Source organism: Pelodiscus sinensis, chromosome 30, assembly GCF_052426305.1.
Source record: "Pelodiscus sinensis isolate ZL-2025 chromosome 30, ASM5242630v1, whole genome shotgun sequence".
In the NCBI taxonomy this organism is placed as follows: Eukaryota; Metazoa; Chordata; order Testudines; family Trionychidae; genus Pelodiscus; species Pelodiscus sinensis.
Genome location: NC_143081.1, coordinates 10,848,424 through 10,871,021, shown reverse-complemented (window position 1 = coordinate 10,871,021; position 22,598 = coordinate 10,848,424). Strand labels below are relative to the sequence as shown.

The following is a 22,598-nucleotide window of genomic DNA, read 5'->3' as shown; positions in this document are numbered from 1 at the left end:
TCACTGGGGTTTTTGAAGGGCTGTTGTTTTGGTTTGTGTCACCGTGTGCCGAGCGCAGTAATACGTGGCGGTGTCATCGGCTCGCAGGCTGCCCAGCTGCAGCCAGGCCGTGGTTATGGAGTTGGCCCTGGTCATGGTGACTCGCCCCTGGAAGGCCGGGGAGTAGCTAGTGCCACCATTACCGGGATAGATGTATCCCAGCCACTCCAGGCTTTCCCCGGGAGCCTGCCGGACCCAGCTAATGTAATAGTCGGTAAAGCTGTAGCCGGAGGTTTTACATGAGACCTTCACGGACTCTCCGGGCTTCTTGATTTCTGCCCCAGACTGGATCAGCTGGATTTGGGAGCTGGCCCCTGTAGAAAAACAATACAAATACCGTTAATTCCATTCTATTCCTCCTCTTCCCGGCCTTATTCAAGCCCTTGTCTTGCCTCCTAAAGGCAGTCTCTGATCTGCCTTTTAATAAGAGAGAATTTGTCTCCGTCATATTCCTGTGCAGCAGGGAAGGACAATTATCCCCATTTGGCAAAGTGGAAACTGAGGCACAATCTGCTCTGGAGGCTTTTCAATGCTGTGTACGGGATTCTTAATACGGAGTAATGAAACCTGGGCATCAAACCCCACCATCTGGCTTTAAAACTCCATCCCATGCGATCTGCTCAGAGCTGGGATTTTGATTCCAGAGTTCCTGATCCACCTCCTACATCTTCATCTTCAAACCATCTTTGCTCTCTCGGCCCAGCTGTGCCCAGCAGACACCTGCATCCATCCCCTTACCTGAGACAGCCGCCAGAAGGAAACAGAACCCCAGACCGATCATTGTCATTCTCCTCCACCACCTTGTGTGCTACAAAGCAGGAAACCCGCCGCCTGTTGGCGAGGCGCCCTGGCTGTTCTTTATCAGGCACTTTCCCTACTTAATTTGCATATGAGCGTGGCTACATCGGGTGACGAAAGCGCGGCTTTGCCCGGAAGTGCAAATAAACGGCCTCAGAATCTGGAGGGACACAGCCACGGAGGAGGCCAGAGCAGAGCTATGGAATCTGGGCCCCGATCTAGGACAACATGGAAGCTACTGTGACCTCAGCGAGGCGTCCGTGGGAGCTAAGGGACAATTGGTGAAGCTGAATGTTACGGTGCCCTGTGGCGGGTTGTCACAATGTCACACCCAGTGGATGTGAAACTGACACAACACAGAGTCCAGTAATGTGTAAACACGGGCACTCTCCAGTGGGGAAATCTACCTGTGAGCGGTGATCTTAGATCTTCCAAGGGGCGCTGGGCACCGAACTCGTGCTGAATGGGAAGGGATTAGGCTGCGTAGAGCCTCGCGCTCAAGATCCAGCCCAGCCTGCAGAGCTGAAGCCAATAATTCCTGGTGATTATTCCCCGATTCAGTCTCTGGGCAGAAACGTTTCCGAAGCGACCGTGACACTTTGCTGCCCCCGTGCGGATCTGTCCCTTCAGTAACCACAGAAACGATCCCCCCTCTTCGTCCTTTTAGCTTCGTGTCACTTGGTCACTTGTGTCCCTGCAGGGCCTGGAGAAGGGGGAGGGGGTTTAATTTGCAGGCTACTTCAGTTTATCGCTGTATCCAAGGCCACTCACTAACCCGCTCAATGTCTGTCTAGCTTCATAGTCTCTCTTCCAAGTGCCCCTCCCCCTCCCCACCCTACCCCGTTCTCTGGCAGCTCGCTGCTGCGGGGAGGGTGGCTGGGAAGTCACCAAGAGCGGTTCCGAGGAACATTCAGTGCGCATGTCTGACCCCGACAGAGGGGGAGACTAGCTGGTTGTGACGTGGGACCTGGACCTGGGCTGTAGGAATCCAGGGAACAATTCACTGAGTGTCTGGCAATGTGTGTGCGCGCCCTGTGACGTGATAGACACACAAATCAATGTCACCGCTGACTGAGCGTGTCCGCTTGTCTGTTACTTGGGCAGGCTCCGAATTTCAGAGCCAGGGAAGTGAGTTGGATCCCAAATGGAGCCTCCAGCTGCTGTAGTTGAAGGGGGAGGAGGGAAAATCTCACTCTTCATCGCGAGGAGGTGCCCGCCTTTCTCTGCTTTGCCCTCAGGGGTTTCCTGTAACTGTGAGTCTCTGGCACAGTAATAGCGGGCGGTGTCCTCGGGCTCCAGGCCGGTCATTTGCAGGTGCAGCAGGTTGTTGGGATTGTCCGTGGAGACGGTGAAGTGCCCTTTGGCCGACTCTATAAAGAACATTTTCTCCGAATCACACTGCAGCGAGTTCCCGGGAACCTGGCGCATCCAGCGCTGCTGGAGGTGAGCCCAGAGGCTTTGCAGGGTCTCAGGGACTCTCCGGGATTCTAGACTCCACCCCAGACGCCACCAGCTCCACCTCGCACCGGGCACCTACGAACACAAAACACCCCAAACACTTACTGAGCGCAAACACTTCGGAGCTGGCGGCGAGCGAGGGAAGGAATCTCCCTGCGCAGAACATGGCGAGGGGCGAAGGGCAACAGACCCAGCAGGGGCTGCGGGGCGGGGGCCGTTTGGGAAGTGTCTCTCGTCCGCCCGGAATGTGCCTGGCTCGTTCGCGGTGTAGAAAGGGCCCCTGGGCTGGGGGCTGGATCACACCCACAATTATTGCCCTGCACGGGGGGTTGTTTCTGTTGCGCCTTGTCAAGCCGAAGATTGAATCAGACCCCTTGTCAGGAACCGGACGGAGGGTGCACGCGCTGCCCGGCTCCTCAGCCTGGACGGTTCCGCATCACTGCAGGGAGCGGGGTGGAAAAGGTGTAACGTGCACTGGGGAGTCAGTGGGCCAGCTAGGCTGAGAGTCTCAGACCGGTACCGTTCTCTGGCCTCTGCCATGCAGCAGCTCAGACCGGGCCCTTCATTCTCTGACCCTACGAGAGTGTCCTAAGGGGGTTAGGAACAGACATTTCATTTCTTTCTGCTTTCCTGCAATTTGGACACCTAACTCTCGGGTTATGTACCAGCCCGGGGCCTTTACGTATCGGGGCCCATTTACTGTAACTACTGAGGCTGATAAAGAAGCAGGTTTGTGCTTAGTGGGATTTTCAAGAACGCTGGCACACCCAGCCTGCACTGAGATCTATGGGATTTAGGCACCCAAGTGATTCTGGAAGCTTCACCAAGGAGCTTGCGAACAGGTGATTGCGAACAGGGAGTTTTGAGAGGGAGTTCTCCAGGTGAAGGAGAAGCAGATACAGGACTCTTGAGGGAAGTGTGTTTTGTCATTGGGGCTTTCTTAGTGTGTGCAGAGCTTGTGTTTGTTTGGTATGTGAGGGTGTTGGTTTCCCCCCCCCCCCCCCCTTTGAGTGAGGCTTTAGAGGGGGAGTTCTCCAGATAGAGAAGTAGATACAGGAGTCTTGAGGGAAGTGGGTGTTGTGCTTCGGGCTGCTTGCTGTACGCTGAGCTTGTGTTTGTGAGTGAGGGTTGGTGTGTGTTCTTTTTTGTTTTTTGTTTGTTTGTTTTATTTATTTATTTTCCCGTGTTTGAGAGTGAGGCTTTTTTTTCCCCTTCCCAACCCTCCCCTTGATAGAGTTTGTGCTGTGATTGGTAGGGGCTGTGATTGGCAGGTGGAAACTGTTGGCTTCTAATTAAAGTTTGAATTCTAGAAGCCTCTGCTGATTGGCTGAGCCTTGGTAGGGGGAGGGGCTGTATAAGGCAGTGGGCAAGGGACCAAGGAGCTTGCGCTGTGATTGGTAGGGGCTGTGATTGGCAGGTGGCAACTGTTGGCTTCTAATTAAAGTTTGAATTCTAGAAGGCTCTGCTGATTGGCGGAGCCTTGGTAAGGGGAGGGGCTTTATAAGGCAGTGGGCAAGCGACCAAGGAGCTTGGGAACAGGGAGTTTTGAGAGGGAGTTCTCCAGATGAAGGAGAAGCAGATACAGGAGTCTTGAGGGAAGTGGGTGCTGTGCTTTGGGCTGCTTGCTGTATACTGAGCTTGTGTTTGTGAGTGAGGGTTGGTGTGTGTTCTTTTTTGTTTTTTGTTTGTTTGTTTGTTTGTTTGTTTGTTTATTTTATTTATTTATTTTCCCCTGTGTTTGAGAGTGAGGCTTTTTTTTCCCCCTTCCCAACCCTCCCCTTGATAGAGTTTGTGCTGTGATTGGTAGGGGCTGTGATTGGCAGGTGGCAACTGTTGGCTTCTAATTAAAGTTTGAATTCTAGAAGCCTCTGCTGATTGGCTGAGCCTTGGTAGGGGGAGGGGCTTTATAAGGCAGTGCGCAAGCGACCAGGTGATTGCTAACAGGGAGTTTTGAGAGGGAGTTCTGAAGGGGAGAGGGAAGGGCGGGAGGTTCTCTTGTCTTTCTTTTTAAATCCCTTTTCCAGGACAGCAGCGATGGTTGATGATGGGTCTGCTGCTGTTGTTACCTGCACGGCGTGTGCCATGTTTGTCTTCCTCCTGGAAGAAAGAACGGATTTCATCTGCACGAAGTGCAAGCTGGTCGAGATTTTGGAAGAAAAAATTAGAGGACTGGAGGCCCAAGTGTCGACCTTACGCTTGATCAGAGAGGATGAAGACTTCCTCGATAGAAGGCAGCAATTGATCCTTCAAGCACGGCAGGCAGAGGAGCCAGTGAGGGCAGTACGTGACCAAGAAGAGAACTGGCAGCATGTAACTTCTAGAAGGGGAAAAAGGCCAGCACGGGATTCCCCCGATGCTATAGAGGTAAGCAATCGCTTTCAAGCTCTCTCCACAGGCTCTGCAGGGCTGAAAGCTCTGGAAGGGACCTCAAAAGGTAGAAACCAGAAGGGGGCACCATCTACTGAAAGGCATGGGATGCGTAGTCCTAGGGATGGGGGTTCGACGGCCACCACCCCCAAAAGGAAACGACGGGTGGTGGTGGTCGGGGACTCCCTCCTAAGAGGGACTGAGCCATCCCTCTGCCGTCCGGACCTGGAATCTCGAAAGCATTGGAATGGGTTACCTAGGGAAATAGTGGAGTCTCCATCCCTAGAGGTATTTAAGTCTCGGCTTGACAAAGCCCTGGCCGGGTTGATTTAGATGGGATTGGTCCTGCCTAGAGTGGGGGGCTGGACTTGACGACCTTCTGGGGTCTCTTCCAGTTCTATGATTCTATAAGGGGATGGTTGGATGAAATAACATGATCTTGGTAACTAATTGACCATTCATTATCAGTTGGAAATAGGTCAATGGAGGGATGATAGGAATTGCTATAGGGAACTTTCTGGGTGTCTGGCTGGTGAGTCTTGCCCACATGCTCAGGGTTTATCTGATCGCCATATTTGGGGTCGGGAAGGAATTTTCCTCCAGGGTAGATTGGCAGAGGCCCTGGAGGTTTTTCGCCCTACTCTGTAGCATTGGGCACAGATTACAGCTGAAGGACTCTCTGCATGTTGGGTCCTTCAAAGTATTTGAATGCTTCAATATCTTTGATATAGGTGAGAGGATTATTCTAAGAGGGGTGGTTGAGATTCTGTGGCCTGCACTGTGCAGGGTGCAGACTAGATGATCATAATGGTCCCTTCTGACCTTAAAGTCTATGAGTCTATGAGAAATCCCACCCGGTGCCTGTTTGATTCCCCAGTCAGCTACGGACAAGAGTTTCAAGTATTTGGACAAAGAGTTCCCAGGTGACCTGGCATCGCTGCATTCGGCGGTGCGAGGCCCGATCGATGGAGAAGTCTGAATCTCCTGCTCTAATCCCGCGAGACCTGGTGCCATCCGCCCTGGCGAGAGAGCTGCAGTTTGCCTCCTACGGAAAGGAGCGATCCCGGCCCTGGGGCCTCAGGGACAGGAAGACCAATCGGTGCTTGAGGGGCTGCGATTTGGAGTCCATGGATCCGGGCAATTATCCAGGCTGAGCTCCGACTGGGCGAGTCCCAACTTCTGTGTCACTGACAGAAAAGGCCTCAGGCCAATGGGGTAGATAAAGAAGCAGGTTTGTGCAGGCAGAGTCCCTGCCACGATCTGTGCCTCTGTCCCCCCCCCCCCCCTCCGCCCCTTTCCTTACATAGGGGAGGGGAGTTGCTGGGGAGGAAAGATGGCTCCGAAAGGGCCCAGCTGGGTTCAAAGCGAGACCCTTATGTGAACAAAGACTGGGATGTTTCAAAGGCTGCTAAGGCTTTTGTTCAGCTTTGCAACTCCCCTCCCCTGCATAAGGAAAGGGGGAAATAGAGGCACAGACCGTGGCAGGGGCTCTGTCAGCAACCAGTGAGTGACAGAGCCAGGGACCAAATCCCTGCGTCTGACTCCCAGCCAGCAGCCTCACTCCCCGTGCGCATCGTGGGATCCCAAGCAGCCCCGCCCCGCCCCGCCCCGCCCCGGTACAAAGCAGAGCGAGTTAGTTCTATTGGCATCGTCTGGATTTTCATGTGTAGCGGGGACCGGGCGGTTTCCCAGACCCCTTATATCCCGCGGGAAGAAAGACCCGGGACTCAGACTATCCCTGCGCTCTGTGTTCTCCTCTGACAGACAATCGCCCCGCTCCGGTCACTGCCCGACAGGAGCGTGTGGGCTGTTCGCATCCATCCCCGCGTGTGTCCTGATCTCTGAGGGGCCCCGCTCGCCCTGCTCGTCTGGCCACGGCATGCGGCTTGGAAACCGCTTCTCCTTTTTGTGCTGGGCCTTGCCTTGCGCTGTGTCACTGTCTCTGGCGCAGTAATAGGTGCCGCTGTCTGCAGCTGTCAGCGAGCGGAGTTGCAGCGAGACCTGGTTCTTGGCGGTGTCCCCAGAAATGGTGACTCGGCCTTGGAGAGACGGGGCGTAGCCTGTGCTCCCATCATATGGATACGCGTTCCCCACCCACTCCAGCCCTTTCCTGGGGGGCTGCCGGTTCCAGTGCCAGTAGTAGTACTGACGGAGAACCCGGAGACAGCGCAGCTCAGGGTGAGGGTCTCTCCGGGCTTCACCGCCGCCGGGCCGGACTGAACCAGCTGCACCTGAGCGAGGACACCAGGGGAAAGGAAACAAATCCAGGAAGGAATTAGCCGCTGAATGTGTGTGGGACCCTAAACCCCTCACTGCCCCAGGAACACTCAGAGCGGGGGGCGGCGAGCAGGGCGAGGAAAAGCAGCAGAGGTTCCATTCTCGTTCCCAGGCACTGAGGGAAACTCCCCAGAGAGCAGGGCAGAGCAGGTCTGTGTCTGGACAGAGACTGAGGTTCCGAGACGCAGGGCTCCGTATTTAACCGCTCAGGAATTTACATGCGGGTTCCTCAGGCGGGTATAAAGTGCTATGGGGGTGAGAGCTCGGCACGTGGCGATGTCCCCGCGGGGACAGGTCTCTCCTTTACACTAGAGAGACGCTGCGCTCAGCTCAGCGCACGCCGCACTGCAGGCGAGGCTGGGGCAGGGCGGGTGTGAGTGCAGAGGGCCGGGCACTGGACTGGGGCGCAGCAGAGCCCGCTGGGTCAGGGATTTGCAGGCGGGTGTGAGCAAACGGAGATAAACCACCGAGGAAGGACCGACGTCCGGTGGATTGGTGCTCAGGGACGCCTAGAGTCATCCTTCGGCTTTTCGCCGTGCTAGCTTTGCGAGGATAAATGTCCCTGGCTGGCACCTCTGGGGATGTGGGCCTAGAAGTTGGGGTCTATTGACACCAACTGGGGAACTCGCTCATTCACACCCCCTGCTCCTGCTGTGGCCAGGGTGGGATCACTGCTCACTGACCGCCACCATGTCCCACGGCAGGAGTTATATGGAGTTTGATCCAAAATTACCTCCCGCTTGGTCTCTCGGGTGCCTTGAAATGCTCGTCTGCAGCAGCTCCCCGTCCGGTCACTCCCAGCGAGCAGACAAGTAGGAACTGAGCATGTGTGATTGACAGCCCTGGTTTAGCAACCCCCCCTGCAGCAGCCTGCTTGGTACCTCCCACCGTGCTCTTGTCTCCACCAGCCTTGGTTATCACTAGCCAAGGGTTCTCTATGCCCTTCCAGCCTGAATTCCCCCAACCGGCCTGCCATGAACCGTTCAGCTTCCTCCACAGCCCCAGGTTGGTTGGTTTAGGTTGAAAGAAACCAAGTTTATTAACAGTGGATTGCAGGTTAAATGATGCCAAGTGAAGGGAAACCAGGCCAGGTATGGTAACAGGGAAATCACGGTGAACACCTGCAGCTGAAAGGCTAAAACTCGATGTAGCAAGGCCCAGCTAGCGTTGTAGATGGGTTCGCTCTCCAGCCTGTCCCCCTAGTTCTCGGTCAGAACCTTGAACCCAAGTGTGAGGTGCTGGTTTCCCGTGTCCCTTTGGAGGAAGGAATGGAAGGGTTCACGGCCCCTCCTCGTCCCGCCCAGGGGCACAGGTCTCTCTGTGTGCACTGAGCCTGCATCAAGAAGCAGAAAGGTCTCCTGGGGCTGCCATCCACCCTCCTCCCCACTACCGCTAAGGGAGTCCTCACCGCCTCTCCTTACAGGCTTGATGGTTTTGTTTATTGCCCATCTGCATCCTAATCAAGACCTGGCCCCACCTGGCGGGACTGAGGCGGGACGGATGAGAGTTTTGCGGGGCCCAGGACAGCACAATTTCCCGGGCTCCCCTTTGGAGAAAAAATAGAAAAAAAAAGTGTCAAATGAGCAAATTGAAGCTTTTTTCATATTACATGTGAATTGGGTAAATTTTATAGAAACTTAATTTAGTTGGATAATTTTTATTTTAATTCTATTGTGATTCATTGTTAAACAAACTTCTACATTAATAATTAAACATTTCCATTGGTATTTAAGTCTGTTACAGCTGTCTAGCTCTTTTGGCAGCTGGGTCTCTAACAGCCGGTGGGAAAAGGCTTCTCCCCAGCATCAGCCCCTTCTCCAGACCCAAACACGGAAGCAGCGAGGCGCCCGCGGAGCAGGGAAATCCTGACCCGGTTTAGAAGGGGCTGGCTGCTGTGTCCGAGCCAGCAGACCCTCAGGAGCCTGCAGAGCAGCTGGAGGGAAAGGAGACGGCACCTCAGGCTCCATACAGGGTCAGAGGAGGGGCCATAGAGGCTGCCCCGACTGGCCCCTGCCGAGAAAGGGAGCTTGGACACAGCAAACGAGCCTGCCACTGTTGCCCCCCCCCCCCCGACAGCTGGCTCCCTTCTGGCGGGGGGCAACCGCCTGGCTCAGTCTCCCTGTGTCCGCACCAAGGCAGCTGTATGGGCCCCCGCTGTCCGGCTGCTCCGGCGCATTGCTCTAGGAATCGGTGCCGGGGGCAGGAAGGGAACAGCCCCCGATGCGCAGACCCCGCCCAGGCACCGACCAGCTAGTGTGGGGCTCACGGGGCTCCCCCACACCGAGACCACCCCTTCCCATGCTGGGGCAGAGGACTCTGGCTGCAGGATCCGGCGGTAGCTGGGGGGCAGGAGATGTGTGGTGGGGCGGCGTTAGGCACAGCGCCGCGCTGAAGGCTCCTGCGCCTCTCAGGAGAGTCGCCCCCAGGGCCAGGCTGCAGAAACTGCCGCTTTACTCTTTCAAGGAGTTGGCCTGGTGTCTGGGTCTGCGGAGCTGGGGAAAGGCGCCGCACGGTACCCACCCGCCAGCAGAGACCCCCCCTTCCGCCAGCGCCTGCAGGCCGGCCGGGCTGCTCTAGAGACAGAACTGCAAAGGCTTTACCTGTGAGGCGCGGGGCATCGGCGCCCTCTAGTGGCGAAAGCTAGAAAGTGACAGCGCTGGCGCGGGGTCTATTGAAGCGCGGGGCCCGGGGCACCCGCCCCGCTCCTCCTGCCCTATATCCGCCGCAGAGGCTGAGAGAGGCCCGAGAATCCGGTGAGAATCCGCCTCCCCTTTTGGGTGCCCGCAGCGCTCAGATCTAGTTTTTGGAGGAGCCAAGGGAGACAGTGACCCGGGCTCTGGAAGGAGGAGCTGTTCTCTGTGTGCCCGGTGGAACCGTCCTAATATTCCTCTCCCAGCCCACTGCAGCCCTGTCTCGGGAGCTGCCGCCCCTCAAGGCGGAGGGCTGAGAACGACAGTGAAAGGGATTTGCTGTTCCCAGCCTCTCTCTGAACTCGGTTTCATTTCCATGCACGGAGCTTGGGCGCCCCCAGCGCCAAACGGCTTCGCTGCTCACTGTAAGGGGAGGCTTGTGTCTGGGCTCAGACCGGCTTCTCCTCGCTGTGTCTCTCGCACAGTAATAGCGGGCGGTGTCCTCGGGCTTCAGGCCGGTCATTTGCAGGTGCAGCAGGTTGTTGGAGTTGTTCCTGGAGATGGTGAATCGGCCTTTCACGGAATCCGCCTATGCGTTCCATAAACTGGGGTAGAATGTACCAAGAGGATAGCAGCGACCCAGTCCAGCCCCTTTCCGGGAGCCTGCCGGACCCAGTTCATGGGGTAGCTGCTGAAGGTGAAGCCGGAGGCTTTGCAGGAGAGGCGCAGAGAGTCTCCGGTTTTCTTCAAACAGCTTATCAATACCTCTGTTAAAGGAGCCATATTTCTACTAACTCCGCCAGTTATTCAGAAATAGAAAAAACCTTCCAAAGCCGCTACAGCGACACATAAGAGCAGCAAAAATCCCATTGTCCCTGGCGCTGGCGGGGAAAGTTCTCAGGGGACTGGCTGGTCACTGCCCAGACCCAGGGGGCTGCGGGTGCAGGCTGCGTGGAGGGACGGACAAATTTAAACTGGAAACTGGTTTCCTCGTTTGCATACTTGACTCCCTAAACCCGCCCTGCTCCTGCCAGAGATCTCAGAGGCTCGACCCCGGGCTGCAGGTGCAGGAGTCAGACCGGAGCGGCCTGCGTGTCTGTGCAGCGCCGGACACGGGGCGCTGGGACGCTCCTGACACTTTCGGACCTGGAGGAGGAGCAGCTCCCTGCAGTGACTGTGATTCCTCGCGCAGGGACTAAGGGGCTGGTGACTCAGGTGATGCGGGGAGGGAAGCGATCTCTGGAGCCCCTCCCATGCTCAGGAGGGCCACGCAGCGCCGGTCAAAGCTTCCCATTTACACTGGGGTTGCGGGCGGAGAGAGCTCTCACGGGCTGTGCCGCTACCGGGCCTAGGATAATGGGATCCTAGATTGTGACCAGAGACCCTGGGCGCTGGGACCGCTACCCCCAACTGCTCCGCCCTCGTTGGGCGTCATCTTCCAGCTCATTTACTGAGTTCAGTATTAACCAGCCGCAAAGCGGAGACAGAAGGTTTCCCCGTGTCGGGTTTAAAGCGCTTGTGAGGTAGTAAACCTGCAGCTTTCAGAGCCCAGCCCCGTGGTGCGACATGGCAGGATTCAATTGGTACTAACTATTCATCATCATCATCATTCCATGCCCATTCCCAGGCACTGGAACCAGCCTCGCTGCGGACACATTTCTGTTCCCAGCGCCCCTACCACGCCTGTTCCATTCCACACCCCCCCATTACTCCCATTCACATACAGGCTGATGCTCCCTTCACATTCCTGCTCCTGTTCATATTCCCTTTCCTGTATCCCGCACACTCCCGATCACATTTGCCACCCCATTCTTGTTCCTGTTCCCCTTCCCGCTCCCGTTCGCATGGACACTCCCGCTCCCTTCCCGGCGCACCAATGCCGGCCGGAGCCTAAGGCCCGGGGTTCATTCCCGGCGCTAGCAGCATCCGGGCGTGGTGGGAGTGTCCCCAGCGGGCTGTCGGTCAGGGCAGAGGTCACACGGGGGAGCACAGTGGGCGGGGGGGGGGGCACAGTAGGTTGGAGAGGGGGAGGAGGACGGGAAGAGCCGGTCAGTGTCTGAGATGGAACCGCTGGATTCTTACGGCTCGTTCTCACTCGCGGGCCTGGGGCGCCACCTGGCGGAGCAGCCTAGCGCTGCTGCCGAGGAAGGGTTTTGTCTCAGCTCCGGCTGGTTTGCACTCGCAGTGGCGGCTGCGCAGTGACACCGGGCGGGGTCCTCGGGAATTTACGAAACCCAGCATTCTGTAAGTTCAGCATAACGGAGTGTAGCTAACCCTAGCTAGACACTGTTGCACGCCGATTCTTAGGCAGCTTCACAGAAGAGTCTTCTACTGTCCCAAAACTTAGCAGCGCAGTTTCTGCCTCCGAATATCCTGACTACATGAACGCCACTAACTCAGCATTGTCCAATAGAGCTATTACTAGCCAGACTCCGTTTCTCACAAATTCTTATATGGCTTCAAGACATTTGCTACATACCGGCCTCATGGGCAGGAAGACTGCAGAACTACATTCGAACACGAGATTGCCTTGCGACGTTCTCACATGCACGAAAATCATCGAATCGTTCGACTAGCACTGTAAAGACATGATTTACTAATGCAATCCTGTTATCAAAGCCCCCCACCTCTCCGTATACATCAAGTTTCTTTGAAACAGAACGGAGCACATTCTATGCTGCTTCTGCTCCTTAGAGTGGGCAATGCTGAGCTACTGGTTTAAAAGTAGGATCGCATTCTAACGCAGATGTAGTTTGGACTGTGCTGCGTTACGCCTGAGAGGATAAGTGCTCTTTGAGGGGGCATTGAAAACAAGCATCAAGCTTGGAGAGCATGTCTTTAGAGAGCTAATGAAGGAGTAGGTGCTTTTCCTTCATGTAAGAACGTCCCAAGCAAATGGGGTGTGCGAATGTACTTCTGCAGTCGTCCAGTCCGTGTGTCCCGGTTTTAGGCGCATTTCTGAAGCCATATAAGAATTGGTGTGAAACAGTGTCAGCTAGTAATACCTACATTCGGCAATGTGGTGCCCGAAGCGTCCTAGCATTCTGACGCACATACAGCATAAACTGCGCTGCCTTTTTTTAAAGGAAACTTGATTGTTGAGGCTTACTTGAAACGGGGCTCAATGTTGTAAAAGATGACTTTATAGAACTAGAGAACGATTAGGGTTTTTTTTCCCCATGCCTGTAAGAACGTCGGAAAGACATCTCGTGTTCGAAAGTAGTTGTGTAGTTCTCGACTAAGCGTGGCAGGTTCTTAGCGCATTTCAGAGGCCATATAAGAATTTGGCGAGACTAATGCCTCGGTAGGAATCCTGACATGGGGTCATGCTGACATAGAGGTGTATAAGTCGCGAGCACATTCTAACACACCTACCCCATAACTATTGCTGCCCTTTACTGCAAAAGAAACGTGAAGTTCGGGGGTTGGGCGGAGTCATTGAGAACAGGAATCAATTTTGTAAAAAAAAAAATATCTCTAAACAGCTAATGAACGAGTCGGGTCTTTTTCCTGCACGTGAACACTTCCCAAGCAAATCAAGTGTACGACTCGAATTTTAAAGTCCTCCGGTATCATTCGATGGTAGTTAGCGCACCTTTGAGGCCAGATAAGAAGTCTTCTAAAACCGTGTTTTGCTAGGATTACTGATATTGGTCAAGACGGTGATCGGGGTCTACAAGTATTGGTAACAATTTACGAATCACAGCATTCTGTAAGCTCAGCATAACCGAGTGTAGCTAACCCTAGCTAGAAACTGTTGCACGCCCATTCTTAGGCAGCTTCACAGAAGAGCCCAAAACTTAGCAGCGCAGTTTGTGCCTCCGAATATCCTGACTACATGAACGCCACTAACTCAGCATTGTCCAATAGAGCTATTACTAGCCAGACTCCGTTTCTCACAAATTCTTATATGGCTTCAGACATTTGCTACATACCGGCCTCAGGGGCTGGAAGACTGCACAACTACATTCGCACACGAGATTGCCTTGCGACGTTCTCACATGCACGAAAATCACCGAATCGTTCGACTAGCACTGTAAAGACATGATTTACTAATGCAATCCTGTTATGAAAGCCCCCACGTCTCCGTATACATCAAGTTTCTTTGAAGCGGAACGGAGCGCATTCTATGCTGCTTGTCCTCCTTAGAGTGGGCAATGCTGAGCTATTGGTTTAAAAGTAGGATCGCATTCTAACGCAGATGTAGTTTGGACTGTGCTGCGTTACGCCTGAGAGGATAAGTGCTCTTTGAGGGGGCATTGAAAACAAGCATCAAGCTTGGAGAGCATGTCTTTAGAGAGCTAATGAAGGAGTAGGTGCTTTTCCTTCATGTAAGAACGTGCCAAGCAAATGCGGTGTGCGAATGTACTTCTGCAGTCGTCCAGTCCGTGGGTCCCGGTTTTAGGCGTATTTCTGAAGCCATATAAGAATAGGTGTGAAACAGTGTCAGCAAGTAATACTTACATTCGGCAATGTGGTGCCCGAAGCGTCCTAGCATTCTGACGCACATACAGCATAAACTGCGCTGCGTTTTTTTAAAGGAAACTTGATGGTTGAGGCGTCATTGAAACGGGGCTCAATGTTGTAAAAGATGACTTTATAGAAATAGAGAACGATTAGGGTTTTTTTTCCCATGCATGTAAGAACGTCGGAAAGACATCTCGTGTGCGAAAGTAGTTGTGTAGTTCTCGACTACGCGTGGCAGGTTTTTAGCGCATTTCAGAGGCCATATCGGAATTTGGCGAGACTAATGCCTCGGTAGGAATCCTGACATGGGGCAATGCTGACATAGTGGTGTACAAGTTGCGAAGACATTCTAAAGCACCTACCCCGTAATACTGCTGCCTTTTACTGCAAAAGAAACGTGAAGTTCGCGGGTTCGTCGGAGTCATTGAGGTCAGGAATCAATTTTCTATAAAAAAGCCTCTAAACAGCTAATGAGTGATTGGGCGTTTTTTTCCTGCACGTGAACACTTTCCAAGCAAATGAAGTGTACGATTCGAATTATAAAGTCCTCCGGTATCTTTCGATGGTAGTTAGCGCACCTTTGAGGCCAGATAAGAAGTCCTCTAAAACCGTGTTTTGCTAGGATTACTGATATTGGTCAAGACGGTAATCGAGCTCTACAAGTATTGGTAACAATTTAGGAATCACAGCATTCTGTAAGCTCAGCATAACCGAGTGTAGCTAACCCTAGCTAGACACTGTTGCACGCCCATTCTTAGGCAGCTTCACAGAAGAGCCTTCTACTGTCCCAAAACAGAAGCGCAGTTTCTGCCTCGAATATCCTGACTACATGAACGCCACTAACTCAGCATTGTGCAATAGAGCTATTACTAGCCAGACTCCGTTTCTCACAAATTCTTATATGGCTTCAGACATTTGCTAGATACCGGCCTCAGGAGCTGGAAGACTGCAGAACTACATTCGCATACGAGATTGCCTTGCGATGTTCTCACATGCACGAAAATCACCGAATCGTTCGACTAGCACTGTAAAGACATGATTTACTAATACAATCCTGTTATCAAAGCCCCCCCACCTCTCCGTATACATCAACTTTCTTTGAAACAGAATGGAGCGGATTCTATGCTGCTTTTGCTCCTTAGAGTGGGCAATGCTGAGCTATTTGTTTGAAAGTAGGATCGCATTGTAACGCAGATGTAGTTTGGACTGTGCTGCGTTACGCCTGAGAGGATAAGTGCTCTTTGAGGGGGCATTGAAAACAAGCATCAAGCTTGGAGAGCATGTCTTTAGAGAACTAATGAAGGATTAGGTGCTTTTCCTTCATGTAAGGACGTCCCAAGCAAATGGGGTGTGCGAATGTACTTCTGCAGTCGTCCAGTCCGTGGGTCCCGGTTTTACGCGCATTGCTGAAGCCATATAAGAATAGGTGTGAAACAGTGTCAGCTAATGATACTTCCGTTCTGCAATGTGGCGCCCGAAGCGTCCTAGCATTCTGACGCACATACAGCATAAACTGCGCTGCGTTTTTTAAAGGAAACTTGATTGTTGAGGCGTCATTGAAACGGGGCTCAATGTTGTAAAAGATGACTTTATAGAACTAGAGAACGATTAGGGTTTTTTTTCCCATGCATGTAAGAACGTCGGAAAGACACCTCGTGTGCGAAAGTAGTTGTGTAGTTCTCGACTACGCGTGGCAGGTTTTTAGCGCATTTCAGAGGCCATATAAGAATTTGGCGAGACTAATGCCTCGGTAGGAATCCTGACATGGGGCAATGCTGACATAGTGGTGTACAAGTCGCGAGCACATTCTAAAGCACCAACCCCGTAATACTGCTGCACTTTACTGCAAAAGAAGCGTGCAGTTCGCGGGTTGGGCGGAGTCATTGAGATCAGGAGTCAATTTTCTACAAAAAAATGCCTCTAAACAGCTAATGAACGAGTCGGGTTTTTTTCCTGCACGTGAACACTTCCCAAGCAAATCAAGTGTACGCCTCGAATTTTAAAGTCCTCCGGTATCATTCGATGGTAGTTAGCGCACCTTTGAGGCCAGATAAGAAGTCCTCTAAAACCGTGTTTTGCTAGGATTACCGATATTGGTCAAGACGGTGATCGGGGTCTACAAGTATTGGTAACACTTGTCACAACCCACTTCACCGTATTCACCTCAGCCTCCTTGGGTACGGTGATCACAGAGCTAGGCGGCTTACCAAAGCCACCGCACCGCCGAGAATGGGGCGGGTACCACCTGCGAAAGGGAGTTAGGTATGGAGCTCCAGTTGGGATTCACAGCCTTGGAGGTAAGCTGATAATAGCGCCCCCAAATCCCTTGACCACAGAAGGAGTTGATGGTGCTTCCTATTGCCTAGTGGTTAGATCACGTGCCTAGCAAATGATACAGCCAAGATCATCCCTCCTCAGCCTGATGTGGGAGCAGGGATTTGACACCCCATCCTCCACCGTGTAAAGGGAGGGTGACATGGGGGTGCCGACACCCCCTTATTTTTTCAGACTTCATGGGTATTAGCTTCAACAGGAGATACTGAAAGATTCTCCCCCCAAGTCTCCCGTTGTCTGGCATTCACGACATTTGCTCAGGGATGTTTTGTTGCTGTCACAAGTGACACAGGGGCCTAATTCATACTTTGAAAAGTGACTTAGCGCTTCAGCCAGAAAACTCTCGTTGCCATGCGACTTAAGTGAGTCACGGGGCTATGAAGTTTGGGGCGAAATTATCCCAGGCTGTTGACCCGAGCAAACGCTCTCTGGAGGGACTAAAGCTGCAGCCAGGCCGTGCTTCCAGAATTGTCCCTGGTGATGGTGAGTCGCCCTTGGAAGGCCGGGGCATAGCCAGTCCCAGACCGGGTGAGCTGGACTTGTGAATAAAAAGCGACACAAATTCAGTGAACTCTATTCGTCCTCCTTCTGCCTTTCGGGCCCACTCCAATGGAGAAAATCTGCCTGTGAGCGGTGCTAGGCGAACTTCCAAGGGCATCGAACTCGTACTGACTGGGAAGCGATTAGGCTGGGCAGAGCCTCGCGCTGCGGTTCCATCCCAGCCTGCAGAGCTAAGGCCGAACATTCAGTCTCCGAAGCGAACGTGACACTTTGCTGCCCCGGAGCGGATCTCTCCCTTCAGTAACCACAGAAACGATTCTCCCTCGTCGTCCTTTTAGCCTCAGAAAAGGGGAGGAGACGTGAGTGTGTCCGAGTGTCTCTGTGTCTGAGTGACTGTGTTTGATTTGTTTGTGTGTCTGCGGTGTGTGTTACTGTGTGTGTGGTTTGTGTGTGTGTGTCCTGTCCCAGCTGCGGACAATCACTCCTGTTCTGTAACAGGCACAGGGGCGCACCTGGACTCAAGTCCCCGTCTGCTGTCCTAAATAGACCAGCCGCTCTTGCTTCCTAAGGGCTCTGATAACTGACTGTGGCCTGTTTGCGTGTTTCCTTCCGTCACCCTCCGCCCCCCGGGCTCTGGCACAGAGCCGAAGGGCAGAAGGAACCGCTGCCACCTCTCTGCGTGACTTGCTGCAGAGCGCAGGCCACGGGGGACCTTCTCTCCCGGGCCGGGTGGCTCCGAGGAAGCTGGACCCGGGTCTCTGTGGGGGAAGGGAAGCGCAGGAGCCACGTTGGAAGGAGTCCAATGAATCCCGGTTTACATCAGTGAAAGTGCCCGATCAGCAAGCCGAGCCGGGCCGGGGGAACAGGGCTCCCGCCTCAACGGGACTGGCTGAGGCAGCCGGCGATGTCTGCCGCGCAGGCCCAGGGGAACACCGTGATGCAAACGGGAGGAGAGGGGGCGTTTCTAGGCAACGAAAGGGTTAAAATCTCCCCGCGGGTTTGTATTTCATCCACCGAAGTTTGTTCTCGGTTCTGTGCGCAGCGCCCGGTTGTTTGTGTCTCTGCTGCCCCCGCGTGGCGGCCGCGGGTTCTGCAGCCTGGGTTTTTGCAGGCGCATCACTAGGTTTCGTGTCGCTGTGTGTCTCGCACAGTAATAGCGGGCGGTGTCCTCGGGCTTCAGGCCGGTCATTGGCAGGTGCAGCAGGTTGTTGGGGTTGTCCCTGGAGATGGTGAATCGGCCCCCAAGTGCATCAGAGTAGAACGTGCTGCTCCCACTGCCGGTGCTGATAGCAGCCACCCACTCCAGGACCTTCCCGGGAGCCTGCCGGAGCCAGTCCATCCCGGAGCTGCTGAAGGTGAAGCCGGAGGCTTTGCAGGAGAGGCGCAGAGAGTCTCCGGGCTTCTTCACATCCCCTCCGGACTCCACCAGCTGCACCTGGCACCGGGCACCTGGGAATAAAGGGATGTTAGAAGAACCGGCATAAAACCAGCGAGAATTGTCTGGGCTCTGCCACTTGATCGGGGAACTAAATACCTTCCAGAGCTGCTAGAATGAAAACAGCTGCGACCCAAAGTCTCATTGTCTCTGCTGCTGGCGGGGAAAGTTCTCCGGGGACTGGCTGCTCCCTGCTCTGAGCCAAGGGGCTGCGGATTGTCCCTGCGGGTGCAGGCTGGGCAGAGAGAGGCACAGATTTAAACAGGAACCTCTCTCCCCTATTTGCATGGCCCGCTGCTTATAACGGACCCAGGCTCCTTCCCTTAACTCTGAATCGCTGGCTCGGGGCTTAGGGCGGAGTCAGACTCTGCCCCGCTGTGTCTGTGCAGCTCCCAGCTCCAGGGAGGTGGGTTAAAGGGGAGAAGCAGCTGCCGGGTTCGAGCCCGGTTCCCCGGTATTGAATTTAGGGCCCGATTGTCACGTAGTTATCCCGTTACGTGGAGGTGTCCGAGGTCCTGTCCATGCGGACAGCGGGTCAGGAGGTCGGTGCCTGGAAGGGGCGGGGTCACAGGGTTGCACGGGGCTGGGTCACTCACTGGAAGGCTACAAGTAAGGGGCTGGGGAGCGCGGTGAGTCCGGCAGCCTCTCCCCGGGCGGGGAATGAGGATTTGGAATCAGTCCGGGGGGTGACCCAGGCTCACACAAACCGAAGGCGAAGGAGACAAAGGATTCGTCACCGGAGCGGGGATTTGTGCAAAGGGGGCTCGGGGCGGGAGACTGGGGGCCGGCTCCCCCTGGCTGGGTCTGTGCAGCCGAGAGGCCGCCCCGTGTGACCGGCAGAGCGAGCCAGGCTGGATTTGCCCCAGTCACAGCAGCGAACAGCGGGAGGGAGGGAAGTTGGGAGGCTGGAAAGTTCTGGGCTGTAGCCGAAGGAGGCCTGGGTTTGTGGCAGGTCGGGAGCGGGGCTGGGACACACAGCGGCGTGGGGGGAGCTTTGGGCGGGGGTGTTAAACCTCGTCCCGCAGGGCTCGCACCAGGGACAGCGCTCAGGGATTCAGGAGGCGAATTAACGACCAACTCTGCCCCTAGAGCCACAGTCCGAATGACCAGGGACATAGAGAGACCCGGATAAATATTTATATTTATATCGAATATAGTATAACTTATATCGCCCAGGCCCAGATTAAGAAAGGTGCTTCCGTGGCTGTCCTGGGCGGGCGGGGGAGGGGGGGTGAGAAGAGACATTACCCGGCCACTACAAGTGCAGATCTTTTTGCAGGCGGCCCTTATCCTGGGGCCCTGGGCTGCAGCCACTAACCCCTAGAGCGCGTGACAGGGCTGGAGCCGCATCCCCGAGCGCCAAGCTAGCGGGGTCCCCTCTCTGCCCTCACCTGCAGGCTCCGCCCTCAAAGCGCCCATTGGCTGGGACTCATGGAGCTCTCGCGTGAATCACCTGGCTCCCCAGCTCCCTATCCCAGCCCTGAGCCCCCTCCCGCACTGCCCCGTTTGGAGCTGGAACTCGGCATGTCCGGTGAATTCCCCGGACAATAATATCTATTGTTATGATCAGTTTCCATGGTTACTAGGCTTGGGAGTGGCGAGTAGGTCCTAGCGTCTCAGGCCTCCACTCTCAGACCCAGGTCCGAGCACCGTGCAACCCTGTGAGCCGCTCCCTCCCCAAGCACTGACTGTGACGTAGTGGGGCGTACCTTGCTGGTTGCTATGCTGGGCAGTGGGTTCTGAGTGACCTCCACTGGCTGCCGTCTGCAGCACGGCCCAGCAGAGCAGGGTATGAGTCATTATGCAAGGGGGCTTCGAAACTCTTCAGACAGGTGGAACAATGGGAAGAAGGGGAGTGGAGCCCTGGCTGGGGGCAGGGCTGGAGGTGAGGGGGTTAGTTTCTGTCTGGGAGCATGGAGGAGACAGCCTAGGGAAAGGGAATGGAGTTTAGGGGCCCAGTCTCCCCCATCTCAAGGGGGGCTGAGGCATCCTAGGCCTGCCCTGGAACCAGATTACATCTGTGCTGTGCTGTATCCTGGAGAAGCAATAAACACCCTTTATTCTACTGGCTGGTGGAGTCTATCCATGCCATTACGGGGGTGCAGGAGACAGGAAAACCCTGACGACATGCCATCACACATGGGGAGCAGGGAGGTTGCACTGCCATGGTCCCCATTTACCAAAAAAAAGGGACACCCAGGTGCTAAGATCCTTTAGTCTGGCCTGCAGCCCCACAGGACTCATGCCTGCCCTCCTGGATATGGAGCTGACTGATCTGTGATGTCAAACAGGGCTGGCCTTACCATCAGTGGAACTGAGATGGCAGTCTCAGGTGCCAGACTGGGTGGGCCACTAGGACCCAGTGTATAGAAAATTGTGTCTGCTGCTGGTATTCTCTCTGCTCTAGATGCATAGAGATGGTGGAGTGCTGTGCTGGAGGAAGGAGGGCACAAAGAACAGGAAAAAGGCAGTATTGAGACCTTACAAAGTTTTGGCCAAAGCGACGGAGCATGGGGGCGTCATTTGAGCTCCCTGCTTCACATGCCAAAATGTTGTGGGTCGGCCCTGACACCCAACCACCAGGTTGGGGCTCAGGAGACGTCCATGCGGTTCCTGGTTTTGTCCCTGACCTGCCGGGTGACAGCAGCCAGGTCCCTTCTGCTCCCTGAACTTCATTTTCCCAATCTGTGACCTCTCTTTAGATGGAGCATCCACATCTGATGAGAAGCAGGGACTGCCAGGAACAGACACGTTTCCGGTGTTTGTCCATGAACACACGGGTAAGGTAAATACACCTTGTAGCTTCCTGTCTCTTGTAACTTGATGGAGCCCAGAGGTGGGCAAATACTGGCCCGGGGGCCGGATTCCGATAGTCAGAGTTAGCTCCTGATCGGCCCCCACATGCCGTATTTACCTGCGCCTCCACAGGTACGGGGATCACAGCTCCTGTTGGCTATGTGGAGAGTTAGGAGCCTGGGTCCCCTCGCGGGGTTTTTGAACGGCGGTAGCTGCGGTTTGTGTCACTGTGCACCGAGCACAGTAATACGTGGCAGTGTCATCGGCTCGCAGGCTGCCCAGCTGCAGCCAGGTCGAACTTATGGAGTTCTCCCTGGTGATGGTGAATCGCCCCTGGAAATTTTGGGCATAGCCTGTTTCACTATCTCTGGGATCAATGTATCCTATCCACTCCAGGCCTTTCCCGGGAGCCTGCCGGACCCAGCTAAGGTAATTGCTGGTAAATGTGTAGCCGGAGGTTTTACATGTCAGCTTCACGGACTCTCCAGGCTTTTTGATTTCTACCCCAGACTGAGTCAGCTGGATCTGGGAGCTGGCACCTGTCAATAAAAAAAAATACCGTTAATTCCATTCTATTCCTCCTCTTCCCAGCCTTATCCAAGTACCCTTCCCTGCCTTATCACAGGGTCTGATCTGCCTTTTAATAATAAAGAATTTGTCCATGGCATATTCCTGTTCAGAAGAAGTACAGTTATCCTTCTTGCAGAGGGGAAACTGAGGTATAACTGGGCTGGAGGTTTTTCAGAGCTGCGTACGGCATTCCTACTACAGAGTAATGAAAATTGGGCATCAGAATACCCTATTTGGGTTTAAAATTCCAGCGTGTGCGATTTCCTCAGAGCTGCGATTTAGAATCCCGAGTTCCTGATCCACCTCCTACGTCTTCATCTTCAAACCATCTTTGCTCCCCCAGCCCAGCTGTGCCCGGCAGACACCGGCGTCCATCCCCTTACCTGAGACAGCCGCCAGAAGGAAACAGAACCCCAGAGCGATCATTGCCATTCTCCTCTCCCACCTTGTGTGCTGCAAAGCAGGAAACCAGCCGCCTGTTGGCGAGCCCCCCTGGCTGTTCTTTATCAGGCACATTTCCCCCCACATTTGCATGTGGGCGTGGCTACATGGTATGACAAAACCTCGGCTTTGCCCGCCTTTACTCATGAATGGCCTCCGAATCTGGAGGGACGCAGCCACGGAGGCGGCAAGAGCAGGTCTATGGAATTTGGGCCCCGATCTAGGACAAAACGAAAGCTACTGTGATGTCGGCGGGCCGTCCGTGTGAGTAAAGGACAATTGGTGAATGTCAAGGTGCCCAGTGTCGGGCTATGACAATGTGACAGCAAATGGGTGTCAAACTGACATAACACAGAATCCAGGGATGTGTGAACACGAGCGCGCTCCTGTGGGGAAATCTCCCTGGGAGCGGTGATCTTCCAAGGGGCTCTGGGCACCGAACTCGTGCTGATTGGGAAGGGATTAGGCTGGGGATAGCCTCGCGC

The 22,598-nt window shown here is 54.4% G+C and overlaps 2 pseudogenes and 1 gene segment (V, D, J or C); all 3 read right to left on the bottom strand.

Annotated features, from left to right (window-relative positions):
- LOC149521211 (immunoglobulin heavy variable 1-3 pseudogene) lies at nucleotides 1–820 on the bottom strand (annotated as a pseudogene).
- A 17,031-nt stretch (nucleotides 821–17,851) lies between these two features.
- Nucleotides 17,852–19,829, bottom strand: LOC149521210 (Ig heavy chain V region 3-like). The segment is given in 3 exon segments: nucleotides 17,852–18,320; nucleotides 18,406–18,541; nucleotides 19,698–19,829. Coding segments are annotated over 2 exon segments (489 nt in total).
- Nucleotides 19,830–21,243: 1,414 nt separating this feature from the next.
- LOC149521209 (immunoglobulin heavy variable 1-46 pseudogene) lies at nucleotides 21,244–22,104 on the bottom strand (annotated as a pseudogene).
- Nucleotides 22,105–22,598: the final 494 nt, after the last annotated feature.